At 42.0% G+C, this 12,541-nt stretch overlaps 1 protein-coding gene across 4 annotated transcripts in view; it reads left to right on the top strand.

The window, feature by feature from the left end:
* DRD2 (dopamine receptor D2) overlaps positions 1-12,541 on the top strand; it is a 43,489-nt gene that overhangs the window by 25,281 nt on the left and 5,667 nt on the right. For all 4 annotated transcript variants that reach the window (XM_061550968.1, XM_061550969.1, XM_061550970.1 and 1 more), the window contains exons 5-7: positions 162-370; positions 9,226-9,312; positions 11,705-12,215. In XM_061550968.1, coding sequence (XP_061406952.1) covers positions 162-370; positions 9,226-9,312; positions 11,705-12,215 — 807 coding nt within the window. The remainder of the gene's footprint in view (positions 1-161; positions 371-9,225; positions 9,313-11,704; positions 12,216-12,541) is intronic.

Below are 12,541 nucleotides of genomic sequence, written 5' to 3'. Positions count from 1 at the left end.
GACGCAACACAATGTCTGTTACGCGAGCACGTCGCACGGTCGGTCGCTTTACGGGAATTCCGCAAGTAGCGCTCGTACGTGCCGCCCATGTCCCCGATCTTTGTTCTGTTGCCGGGTCTCGCCGTGGGGGAACTCAGCCCTCTTTCCCCCCCCCTCCTCAGCCACGCGCGATGACGACGCCTGCGTGATTGCCAACCCCGCCTTCGTGCTCTACTCGTCCATCGTGTCCTTCTACGTGCCCTTCATCGTCACGCTGCTCGTCTACGTGCAGATCTACGTGGTCCTGCGCAAGCGGCGCAAAAGGGTCAACGCCAAGCGCGGCGGCTGCATCAAGCCCACTGGCGAACACCACGTGCGCCGCCAGGGCCAGGTGAGGCCCTTTCGGCACAGGGGAAGGGTCCCCCTGACGGCACGCGATCTTAAAAACTCTAAGATATGTTTTATTTAAGTCCTGTATGGCCCACTGATGGACCCTGCCCTCTCAGCATCCGTGCACACTGCGTTCCCGTGACATTTAGAAGCTTCGGCCAAAGCCACGCCTGGACCAATCCTTGGTATGGTTTTGATTCTGACGTAACATGCTGTGGCCTCTGCATATGTATGCCCCTTCAAATCAGATTGTTCGTACATTTAGTATTTGCGCTATTCTTATCGTATACGGTTATTCAACTAAAACACAAGTAAAATGTGTGTCGTACACCCTCCACCACCCAACGCAACATCAATTATTACACAGTTCTGTTATGACAAATAGTCTTGTACATGTACTTTAAATTGTTCTACCTTTGTATATTCGAACCTCAATATCCACATTCACAAGTTGTGCAGTAAGAAGATGGTAAAATGACACGAATATATCCCCTCAAATACACGTATAAAGATTTGCAGCCCTTTCTTCAATGTAATGTTGGGTGAAGGCTTCCCCAAGCCGTGTTAGATATGGAGATTTTTTGATGATACTTCATGATGAATGTTGTGGAACAGGGGCCCAGACTAGTCCAGATATTACTCGCCACTGATGTTAGCTGTGGCCAAGAATCAAACGCAGGTAGCAGGATTCATCACGGGTGTGATAACCACTAAATAATCACTCCACCTGCAAACACAAATCTGATGTCTTGATAATATATGTTGATAAATAACGTTAGCAAATGTTATCAATCAACTCAGATTCAACCTCGGTAAATATTCTATAATGCATCACTAAGGCATTTCTCAATTTTAAGGGCAGCTTATGAATTGAACGTGACACTCTTTATCAAAATAGTTTTTTGGAATGACGAAGAACAAAATGCCACTGTAATTAAGTGTTCTAGCCATGGCCATTAGTTATTACACATGTCCTGGTGATGTGTGGAATGCTTTATAAATGGCAATAAGATATATGTTTGAGTCACTGATGAGATCCCCGTGCAGAGCGATTTGATAATCCATTTGTGAGCCCATCCACAGATAATGTTATCCAAAAAAATATCCACCATGTCAGACAAATTCAGGTGATGATTTAATTCAAGTTACAATGATGCCTTCCTCTGTCTTATACCCATGTTTTGTGACATACCTTTGCTGCTAAAAGCGGATTAGTTGAAGTGAAATGAATCACCCCTCCTCCACCCCAGAGTGATCATTTGTGCATTCCCATTTTTACCATCTCATTTGTATTCTCATTTATTCCATCTCGTCCATACGGGTGTGTTTGCTCCATTTACCCTCATTTACCCTCATTTACCCTCAGCATATCATTATACAAAAAATACGTTTTTGCACGAATAAAAAAACACAAAGATACCGTAGAATCGAATCGACGAATCGATGCCCCGTTACACCCCCCCCCCCCCAGTTGGCTTTACAGGCCAGTTGTAGCTACTCCTCGGAACAAGCAAAATAAAAAAAATATTAATAATATATCAGAACGAGCTCTGGAAAGCCGTGACTGTTATGCAGCCGTAATTGGCGAATGTCTACAGGCGGCGGGTATGAGATTGGCCCAGACGGCGTTTCTGCGACCGGTTTTTCGGCGATGAGAATAATGCGCCACTGGTTGTCTTGTCGTCAAGGGTTGACATTTCCAGTGAGCCACAGGACAGGAGTCACGTGGCATATTTGTCCTGTATGTTATTTTGATCATTCTTTTCCCTCTTTCCCCAGCAACGATACAGCTATTTCGTTGGTCTGCTGTTACATTTTTTTAATTTTAAATTCCCCATGCTGTTTATGAACGAATGGAACACGCATCAGTATATTTTGTTACGACTGCCATCGTGTTTCTATAGCCTAAACGGAAGTTTCTTGTTGTTTATTTCACGTATTTGTTTAGATCCAATCTGCAAAATTGTGTGGAAGGGGGAAACAATCACTTTGAATGTTTTTAAATAGGAAGCCCAGCGCAACCGCATCATACTGTAGGGTAAACCGGTGAGGCAAAATAGACCCATGAGTATAGGTCAGCCACTGCAAACCGTTGGCATATACGACAAATTGATGTCGAATGTGACAGCAGGCACAGCGAGCAGTGTGCTGGTACCTGCTTTGCTACGAAACACAGATGCCCTGTTCCCCAAACAGCTCAACCTAGCCCCTAACCAAGAGGTGCAATATGCTTACAACTAATTAGATGACCCAGCATTGAAATATTTATATTGCCTGTCCTTTTGATTCATTCTATTTTTGTATTCATTTGGTTGCGTATGAGATGTTAGATAAACGGAGACAACAAATTTATATCGTATATTTTAGATAAACATCTCATGAGAGATTACATATTTCACGTACAAACGCCGATGATTTAACACGCAGGCTTTCACGGCCAATGTTTTTCACGATAAAGTTTTGTTCAGTTAGATCGTGTAAAAATGTAAATGTGTCGCACACCCACCTCCACCCGACACAGCTGATTGGTAAGGTTTGTCAGGACATTAGCAAAACATGCCAATGATTGGCTCTGCGTCAGACGGAGGGTGGATGCACGACGCATTGACATTTTTACGCGATCTAACCCGAAAAACATCATATCGCGAAATCTCTCATGAATTGCCTAGTGGTTATTCACAAAAGCCTCAATGAGTGTCAGGGATGATTTTTTTCAGTAGAGTACCGCATCCCGATGCTCTTGGCTGTGGCAGGAAACCAGAGAAAGCCCACACACATGCCAAAGGGTTAGCACTCAAAGGTATCCACGGATGAATTCCAGAATCTAGAATCAGAATATTTATCCATATCCACTTGCTGCACTGCCATTTCCTAGCCAGCTTGCAGCGCAGCGGGTTTGAAAGTTTCACAAATCTGTGTGGATCCATAATACCGAGAAATAAGAAACAACATGTGCCTCTATGTCACTGTGATCGAGAACAAAACAAAAAATCAATGTTGTTTATTTTACCACACCTCGCTGGCACATCCTTCATGCAGCCATAATTTGCCTAATCATACCCGCAACTTTACCTGCCATGTCCTCTTCCAGAGCCCTACATTACGTACCCTATCTTGCCATGAAATTACAAGCGACCATCTCAGACAGGCTGCGCTCAAATGTCCAAAGCATTTCGATTCAAAGCTTTCGTGACTGCAGGGATTCATCTTCTTGGTTCTTTCGGTAAAGTCACGTAGAAAGAAAATAATACAATAATAAAAATAAAACATAATAAAATAATTCTCACGACGTTTCGGCCACAACGCAAGCAGTCGTCTTCAGATGGAGAACAGGTCTGTCGAGGAGACAGAGTCTGTCTCCTCGACAGACCTGTTCTCCACGTGACTTTACCGAAAGAACCAAGAAGTTGTCCAAAGCTTCTTTTGGAACTGCTCCGTTAAGAGTCCAGGCATCTGACCCATAACATTAATTGAGTTTGCATTCTTGTCTCCAGTAACCTTTCCTTTACACTCAGACGTATATCTGCTCGCTTTCCAAGTGACTTCCATAGCACGTCAATAACCTTGCCTGCTACTACACCTCTTGACCTCCTCACAGCTACCTGCATAAAGGACATTTCTTGCGATCCAACTACAGAAGCCTTGTGGCTGACTACACCACCACCACCACCTTTAACTTTCTGTTAGGGAGGCTTATCTTAAGACCCGAGTATGCAGACTCAGTGCCTAAGACCATTAACAGGTTCATGGCTAATAATGGGGTTTTTCCCCAAGGGACGGCTTTAGTTTGAGCCTCGATCCGATTGGTGCTCGACCAGACGACCAGAGTACGCCTTTTGACGTCCTCTGGTCGAGCACCGATTGGGTCGAGGCTCAAAAGAAAGCCATCCCTTGGTGTGGACCAATCAGTTTCAAGGACAATGCATATATTATCATAGTGTGTTTTTGTTTGCATTTGACTGCAAGTATTGTGGTTAATGCAGACATGAATCCTTGTAACAAGGTTTCAGTTTTGTTGCCAGAAAAAAGGGGAAAAACACTGTTATTGTATTTTGGTACTGGCAAAGGAGGTCCAATGAGGTTCATGGCTGTTGATAGTCCGAGCCATCAAATCTGCATCATCGGCATACTCCCAAGTCCCACACATTTATCCCACCTCTATTGATTCCTGTGGTTTTTTCCTGTGTGGTTTTAGTGAATGCACAGTCAAGCACAACATTAAAAAAACATGAGAGACAAAATACAACCTTGACGAACACCTTTCCTTCTTTCAGCATCTCAACGGTAACGCCACATGTTTGTTGATGCCTTACCCGATTTGTTCTGCTTCACTGCTGTTTTGACCTCTGACAGGGGGGGGTTACCTCTTTTCTTCATTTCTTCCATAACCTCTCAATTCTGCGGAGAAACTTCCTTCTGCTGCTGCTGCTGCCCGATGTCCCTCTATGGGCCTAACGAGTCGATGGACTCCTCGTTTAAAATCTGGTGAAAAATAATGTTTCGCCATAGATCTAGCTGTCGAGCACTGTCCACTCCGTTTTAAGCCTTACTGCCATCCCTACCATACCTGGCTCTAACCCTGTATTATTTGGACATTTTCTCACAACACAATTGTTTGACCACATGAAAGCAACTTTTGCTTGCTGCCCTTCTTACTCGAAGCATCTTCAACCTCCTCCACTTGCGGTGCCAACACTCAAGACATGCCTTTTAGAGTATTTGGCTGCTGTAAATGTCTCCAGGATTAGCCACTGCGTTGGAGCTATTAAATGTGGCCAGATCGCTTCTGAAAAAAAAGAGCTACATATATAGCTCAGTGGTTCTTACATGGTTAAAAAAAACACAATAGTAAAAAAATAATTTAATCCTGCGATAGTTTTCTCTCTCTCATGTAATTCCTGCTTTCCTTCAGCTTAGCCTGCATCCTCCCCAGCTCTCTCGTTTGTTCTCATGAAGCAATTGCTGCTTCCCTTCTCAAGCCCTATGCATGGCTTCTTCAATTTAAGTTCTTATCTACTCATCCTTATTCCTAACCTATTACCATCTAGAAATTCGGCTGTTGTTTATGCTCTCTCAACTACAATTATCAAAGCCTTCCCAAAGCGTCTCAGTGTCTTGTTCTGAGTAACTGATCTTCTGTAAAGTTCACAAGAATTGCAAACACCCACCTCTGATGTTTATTTGGTCGTGGACTTCGCTGTCCTGTTATGAGTGGAAATCTTTACTCTTTCCTGACGCTGCCGATACTTATACCACAGGCTGTGTATAATCCTCAAGCTGGGCCGTACCTGAGTCAATCCACCCAGTTTAACTTGCCCTAGAAATTGTGACGTTGTGCCATTTCAGCATACCAGGAAGCATCCCCTCCCTTCCCTGGTTAGTAGAGTGTCCAGACATTCAAAATGTCCCATCTTGGTTTTCGTCTTGCCATTCATCTCCGGCCTACCTCTCGGGTCATCTAACTTCCTTTCTGTGTCAGGTTTATTTTTCCCCCTAGGTAAGGCCCCACTGAGCTACGTAGCTCTTTTTCAGAAGCGACCTGGCCATCGCAAATGATAGCGTAACAAAGCAACAAAGTGGCTTATCGTGTGGACATTTATATCAGCCAAATATTGTAAACGCACATTGATTCTCAATGTGGAGGTAAAAAACCAGAGGACCCGGAGGAAAATGCCACGTGACCACAGGGAGAGAGAGAGACATGCAAACTCCAAATATATACGCGTCAGGGTCAGGATGGAACCCACAACCTCCTGTATATCAGGTGAGGTAGTTAACATCGCGCCACATGGCCACCCAACCCTGGCTCCACAGCTGTAGAGGCTGGGCCTACTGCGAGCCAATGTTTAACACCTTTCCTCGGCTCAACCAGAGATCGCTTTAGCCATTCTATCCGATCACCTTAACCAACACCCACTTGGGCGGCATTTTCACTCACAGCTTCGGCTGATATAATTACCAACGAGATACGAATTAGAGAGCTTGTTTTTGTTGTTGATTGTTGGTCATTAGTTGCTGATGTCCTCAAAAAACGGCCATAATTATACTCCCCAAACCAGACGAGATGTGAAATCGCACCCAACACAGATTATAGCTTCATTTGTGCATGCACACCATAAAGCCATAATAAAGCAAGATTCCCTTTTCAAAGACACACTTTGATGATAAAAAAAACATCTGTTCTCCCAGAAGGTACAACAACCTTGCATTCTGCAGGATCCTATGTATTCTGTAAATGTACTTTTTTTTATGCCATTTCTACAGGGAAGATATCCTTTCTTGATATGAGCCTCACTTCAGCATTGAGAACTTTAATAGCCCCAACAAGGAGGACTGGCACACACACAATCACGGCAACCAATAGCTTGTCCTTGGCTTTGGGAAATCAATCAGTATCTCGAGAAAACATGTTATTCCGATAATTTAAAGTTTTCTCCCTTGAAAGTTTCTTCACCTTGTCAATGTTAAACATTGCTTCTTAAGGGTGAGTCTAAACTCTACTGCCACGCGTGTATTTATTACGCATCTTCTTCACATTATCACACCTCATGCATGCAGAAATGTATTCAATTTCTACTTTTAGTTTTTTTCGGTAAAGTCACGTAGGCAAAAAATAAAAGAAATTAAAATGAAAACAACTAAATTAAATCACGACGTTTCGGAAGCAACACAAGCCTCTGTCTTACTTTCACTACAGTAATTTTGCGGTGGCAGTTCCACCTGAAGACGGAAGCTTGTGTTGCTTCCGAAACGTCGTGATTTAATTTAGTTGTTTTCATTTTAATAAAAATTTTACCTACATGACTTTACCGAAAAAAACTAAAAGTATGGATCCTTGCAGTCACGAAAACTTCAAATCTAGAATATTCAATTTATTTTAGAAGATATACATTCACTTTAAAACTCTTCGCAGTTTAGAACGGTTTTTTTTTGTCTGGTTTGTAAACTAATTTTACTAAGGCAGTCGGCATACATGATTCTTGGTCAAATCACACAATCCTTCGTGAAACTATTGAAAGGCACGTTTCCTTTGCTTCACGTGGGAACGTGCGTTCCTAAACAAAGAGCAGGCAAACCAAAATTGCATGAGACAGCTGCCCTGCCGAGTAGCGCACACAGTAAGCACGATGTTGCCTCATATCCGGCTGTAAAGCTCCGTATCATGTGTGAATACAAACCACATTTGGCACATTTTGGGTACAAACAGGCTCGCTGCATATATGCGGAATTGGACAAAACTATACCCGTACGTAGGGAGGAACACCTGTATTGTGGCAAGCCGTCTGATCCATCACAGGATTTCACCATTTGAAACTAACAGTAACAATGATATTCTTCAAACGTTGGATGTTGACATTGTCAACTTTTTCAGATTTTTCTTGCAAGTTCTCTAATGTTACTATTCTGTTAAATATCTCCTTGTGCACGTATATAATTTACTTGGGCTCATATAAGGATGTTAAGATGCATAAGGACTGCATGGTCAAGTAGACTAAACAAAAAACTAATTTATTCAGACCTGCGTTTTGTGTTTAGTTTGTTGCCCTTTCCCTGCATCGCCGATTAGCATAGTTGGCAACGTACGGTGCGAAAGAAGTCCAACATACATGCATACTTTGGCGGAAGGGGGATAAAACACGCGCCTAGAACATGTAAAATTATGACAAAATTAATAAGGTGGACTTAGTATGGCAGACTGAATTATAAACATATGATTTATTCGTTTTTGGAAGGCTTTCACTTGTCAAATGGCATCTTTAAGCCAACATTTTGTAAGAGTAGAGCAATACATATGAAAGTAAATGCAACACACTTTACAGTAAAGGTACAGCTTCATTTATTTGTGCTGGGACAAACTTTGTTACAATTATTTATAAGTCTTGCAAAATAAAATTCCAGACATTCATGAAACAGCTTAAATTATATCAAAAAGTCTGCAATGTAAAAAAATTCAAGCAGCAGTTCACGAGTCAACATTTTCGTCCAAATTGCTTTGACTTATATTCTGGAAACTACAGATTAAGAATCAAATTATCATTCTCTGATCAGTGAACGAGACTTCAGTAACAAAGTGTATTTAAAAACCCCAATTACATATTTGGAGATGTTCTTATACAGATTGCCAGTTAATATACTGCGTTAACATTGATACTATATTTAAATGTGACATGCTTTGGCAGTGGTCATCAGTCGATTGTACTGTAGCTGTAGTGAACCAAAGTGCACATTTGCCGTTATCTAAGCTAATGCTATCCATAAATAAAATACAATATTAATCCATTAGTCAAATGTATATTTTACAACATATTTTGTTTTGTACTATACAATGACTTCAGGGACTTGTTTTAAATTACTGCCTTGTGCACTATGGCCCATTTGTATCTAAATCTGTATAAGGTCTCCCTAAGGTGGACATATCCTAAAGAAATAAACCTGATGTGGCATGCCAGGATCAGTACTGAGGAGACGAAAAGTGGTTGGCATAGCGCTAAGCACATCACCCACTCCTGTAACATGCTGGTCTTAATTAGTGCCTGCTAACAGCTTTTGCCCCAACAGACTGTACAGTATAAAAATGGGAGCTGTTTATCTCACTTATATATAGCTTTGAATTAGAACATTGATGCAGTGACACATTCATTACTGAAATGCTGTATATAATTATACTTTTCAGATAGACCCTTGCATCGCCCATGATGCATCACTGCAGTATTATAAAGAGTTTCACTCGAGAAATGTAATGTGTAATGAGGGATACTTAACAATTTAAAATGTCTACTATTTTTTACACCCGTGAATGTCTCATGAAAGTCTGTGTGATAACTCATTTGTGGGTTGTTGTTTTTTTTAATCCAGGTAAAATGCACTCATCCTGAAGATGTCAAGCTTTGCACAATCGTCTGTGCTAACAACGGCAACTTTGCCTCCTCAAAGAAAAATGTCGTAAGTTTTGCTTGCTCCTTCTTCGTACATCACATTTAGAATCATGCGTTTAGATTCTCGAGCATTTGGCTCCTATCAATGTCCACATGATGAGCCACTTCTTCTTGGTTCTTTCGGTAAAGTCACGTAAAAGGGAAATAATAAAATAAGACGCTGTCTTTCCGACAGACCTGTTCTTCACCTGAGGACGGCTGCTTGCGTTGTGGCCGAAACGTCGTGAGAATTGTATTTTATTATGTTTTATTTTTATTATTTTATTATTTCCCTTCTACGTGACTTTACCGAAAGAACCAAGAAGATGAATCCTTGCAGTCACGAAAGCTTTAAATCGAAAAATGAGCCACTTCGTTGAGCTGTGATTCGTGGTGGCGAGGTCACTTCTGAAAAAAAGATATATACCTCAGTGGGGCCTTACCTGGTAAAATAAAAAAAAAAGTTGAGTTTTAGTTTAGTTTATACGTGCTATACTGGATATGTACTTTCAGTACATTCAAATTATTACCTGTAGGTCTTAGTTTCATAAATGACTGTCGGATATTACATTTAGTGACACAATAAATAGATACAATTGTTTACAGCCCATCATCAATCCACTGCTGAATTAAGGTTTCCTCATCTTCAGCAGGCTGATGTGGCAGGGGGATCGAGAATGTGTAAAATTAACCCGTAAAAACTAAGTTTTTCACTATAAATCCTTTATATGCGTGGCATCGGGGCGGCTAGAGTCCTCTCGTCCTCTGGCTTGAGATGGCTACCACCTATGGGATCAGATGATTGTCTGCCACCATTAAGCGATTGGTAATTAAATATTTAATTATTTTTCCATAAACTGTAAAATTTGGGAATTTCTTTTTCACGAAAATTAATTGTCACGCACAACGAGTCTGTGTGCAAAATGTCAGCTCGATTGGATCACGGGAAGTGGGTTAAAAAACGACCGAAAGATTTGCACGGTCGTAAGCAAGCAAGCAAGCACGCAAGCAAGTGAACTTAATATAAAGGATTTAATAAATGACCTCATTTCCTGGCAAATAATAAGTTGATAATTGTTTTTTTACCCTTTTATCTGCCAACAAAACTGACACCTTTTTTACGAGGAGTCATGTTTGCATAGACCACAATACCTGCAGTCATAATGCAAACAAAAAACATAACTCTGATAATGTATGCACTGTCCTTGAAGTTGATTGGTCCACACCTGAGACAGCTTTCCTTAGAGCCTAGTCTCACATGGGTTGGACCAGATGACGCCAAAAGGCGCACTGTTTTTTGTTTGCATTATGACTGCAGGTATTGTGGTCTATGCAAACATGACTCCTCGTAAAAAAGGTGTCAGTTTTGTTGGCAGATAAAAGGGTAAAAAAACAATTATCATATTTTTTACTGGCAAATGAGGTACCAATGGTGAAATAATAAGTTGTAAAATAGCACACCATTGCAATTGAAATCGTTTAATCTTATATTGTTACATCAAATATTAATGTAATGCATTCTTGACAATTCTAAATTACAATTGTTTTAATAGTTTACTCTTACGTCGAGTTTACTATTTCAACAATCAATTCGCACGTGACTACTGTGATGCATTGTCCTTAACATAGTTTGGAATTTTATCGATTTAATTTTAGGCATATTGGGACATTTCATAAAAGCGATTTATAAATATAATTGCGAGTCTTTATGATCGCGCTCATTTCCTTGGCCCCTTTAAAATAATCACATGTAGAGTAAAATGCACACCACGTTAACTCATTTCTACTGTGCAATTGGTAAATAAATTGAGATTAGTTATTTAAAAAATCCAATTACATTCGTGGGAAAGTCTTTATTTCTCAAAAAAGAGCATAACCTCCCGGCTCTATTATGAAGGATAATTCCTCTGAATGGGCCAGCAGTTATGAGAAGCAACATCCATAACCTGACCCCATTGTGATGAATATTTTTTTACATGGATTAAAACTTAAATTATGCAGGATTAACTAAAGTCTTTTTAAAAAATTACGGATTTACCAATCTAATTGTTTCATCCAAAGAAGGTATTTATAAGTATTTGACTACATAACTGCAGCCTACATTAAAAGCTGGTGATTTTTCAAAATCCAATTGGGAATTGTTATTCTTGAGTATCTTTTAAATACCTACGAATGTGCCCGTGGAAATAATTGTCTATAATTGTTGAAGGGACACTGTAAGGACTGCAAGATGGAATCTATTAAAGTGAATCCAGAGGCATTTAACACGTGATTGTAATGACACTGATTTAGATAGACTGCACTGCCCGAACCTATGAAATACAATTTCATAACGGCTTAATCTACTATTTTATTTGTATTTCCAATGTAATTGTTTTATAAATATATAAAGAGGCGCTGTGCATTGCCCTCCCTTGCAGGAAGAACTTGCTCAACCTGAAGAGATGGAGCTCGAGTCATACATGTCCCCACCACTCTCTCGAAAAGCAAAAAAATCCCTTGTGGGCAAGAGCATCAAACAGCTGCACCAGCAGCAGCAGCAACCGGCGAGCCAGCAACACTCGCTCGGCCACCACCAGCAGCAGCGCCTTGTGGCCCCCGCTCCGCCCTCGTACCGCCACGACACGCTGGCCGAGGAAACCGACGTCGCCCCCGCGGACGGAGCCTCGCTGGAGGCCGACGGCGAGCGAGTCAACGGCGCCCAGCCGAAGGGCGACCAGCTCAACGGCGGCCGCCCCCACGGCGGCGATCGGCCCGACGGGGAGAGGCCCGACGGCGGCCAAGCTTGCCGCAACGTCCTCAAGGTGGCGTTCGAAACGCAGCAGCTGCCCAACGGTCAGATGCGCACTTCCCTCAAGGTGGTGGCGGCCAATCGGAATTTTTCGCAACAGAGAGAGAAGAAAGCGACTCAGATGCTGGCCATCGTGCTGGGTGAGTTACGACCGCACGGACGTCTGTCTCGTGTGATTTGGATTTTTTTGGGGGGGATTTGTATGGCATGCTGCATTGGTGTAATGGTGGGCACAATGGGACTCGCATCTCCAGAGGTCGCCGGTTCGAATGGATCTCGCAGAACGTCGGTCAAAAGCCGTGGTGCAAGTTTATGAAACCGCCTTCCCACCCACCCACCCCCCCGATCCTTGTCCACCCAAACAGTATGAACGAGTACACCACAGTGAGTCAATCGGCGGGTCACAAGCGGTGAGGAAAAGGCGTGGGTTGCTCCCACATATGCCATCGCATCTGGGCCATGTGGA

This window comes from Lethenteron reissneri, chromosome 13, assembly GCF_015708825.2.
Source record: "Lethenteron reissneri isolate LAM-NWPU_2019-01 chromosome 13, ASM1570882v1, whole genome shotgun sequence".
Classification (NCBI taxonomy): domain Eukaryota; kingdom Metazoa; phylum Chordata; class Hyperoartia; order Petromyzontiformes; family Petromyzontidae; genus Lethenteron; species Lethenteron reissneri.
This window is presented reverse-complemented; position numbering and strand designations above follow the sequence as displayed.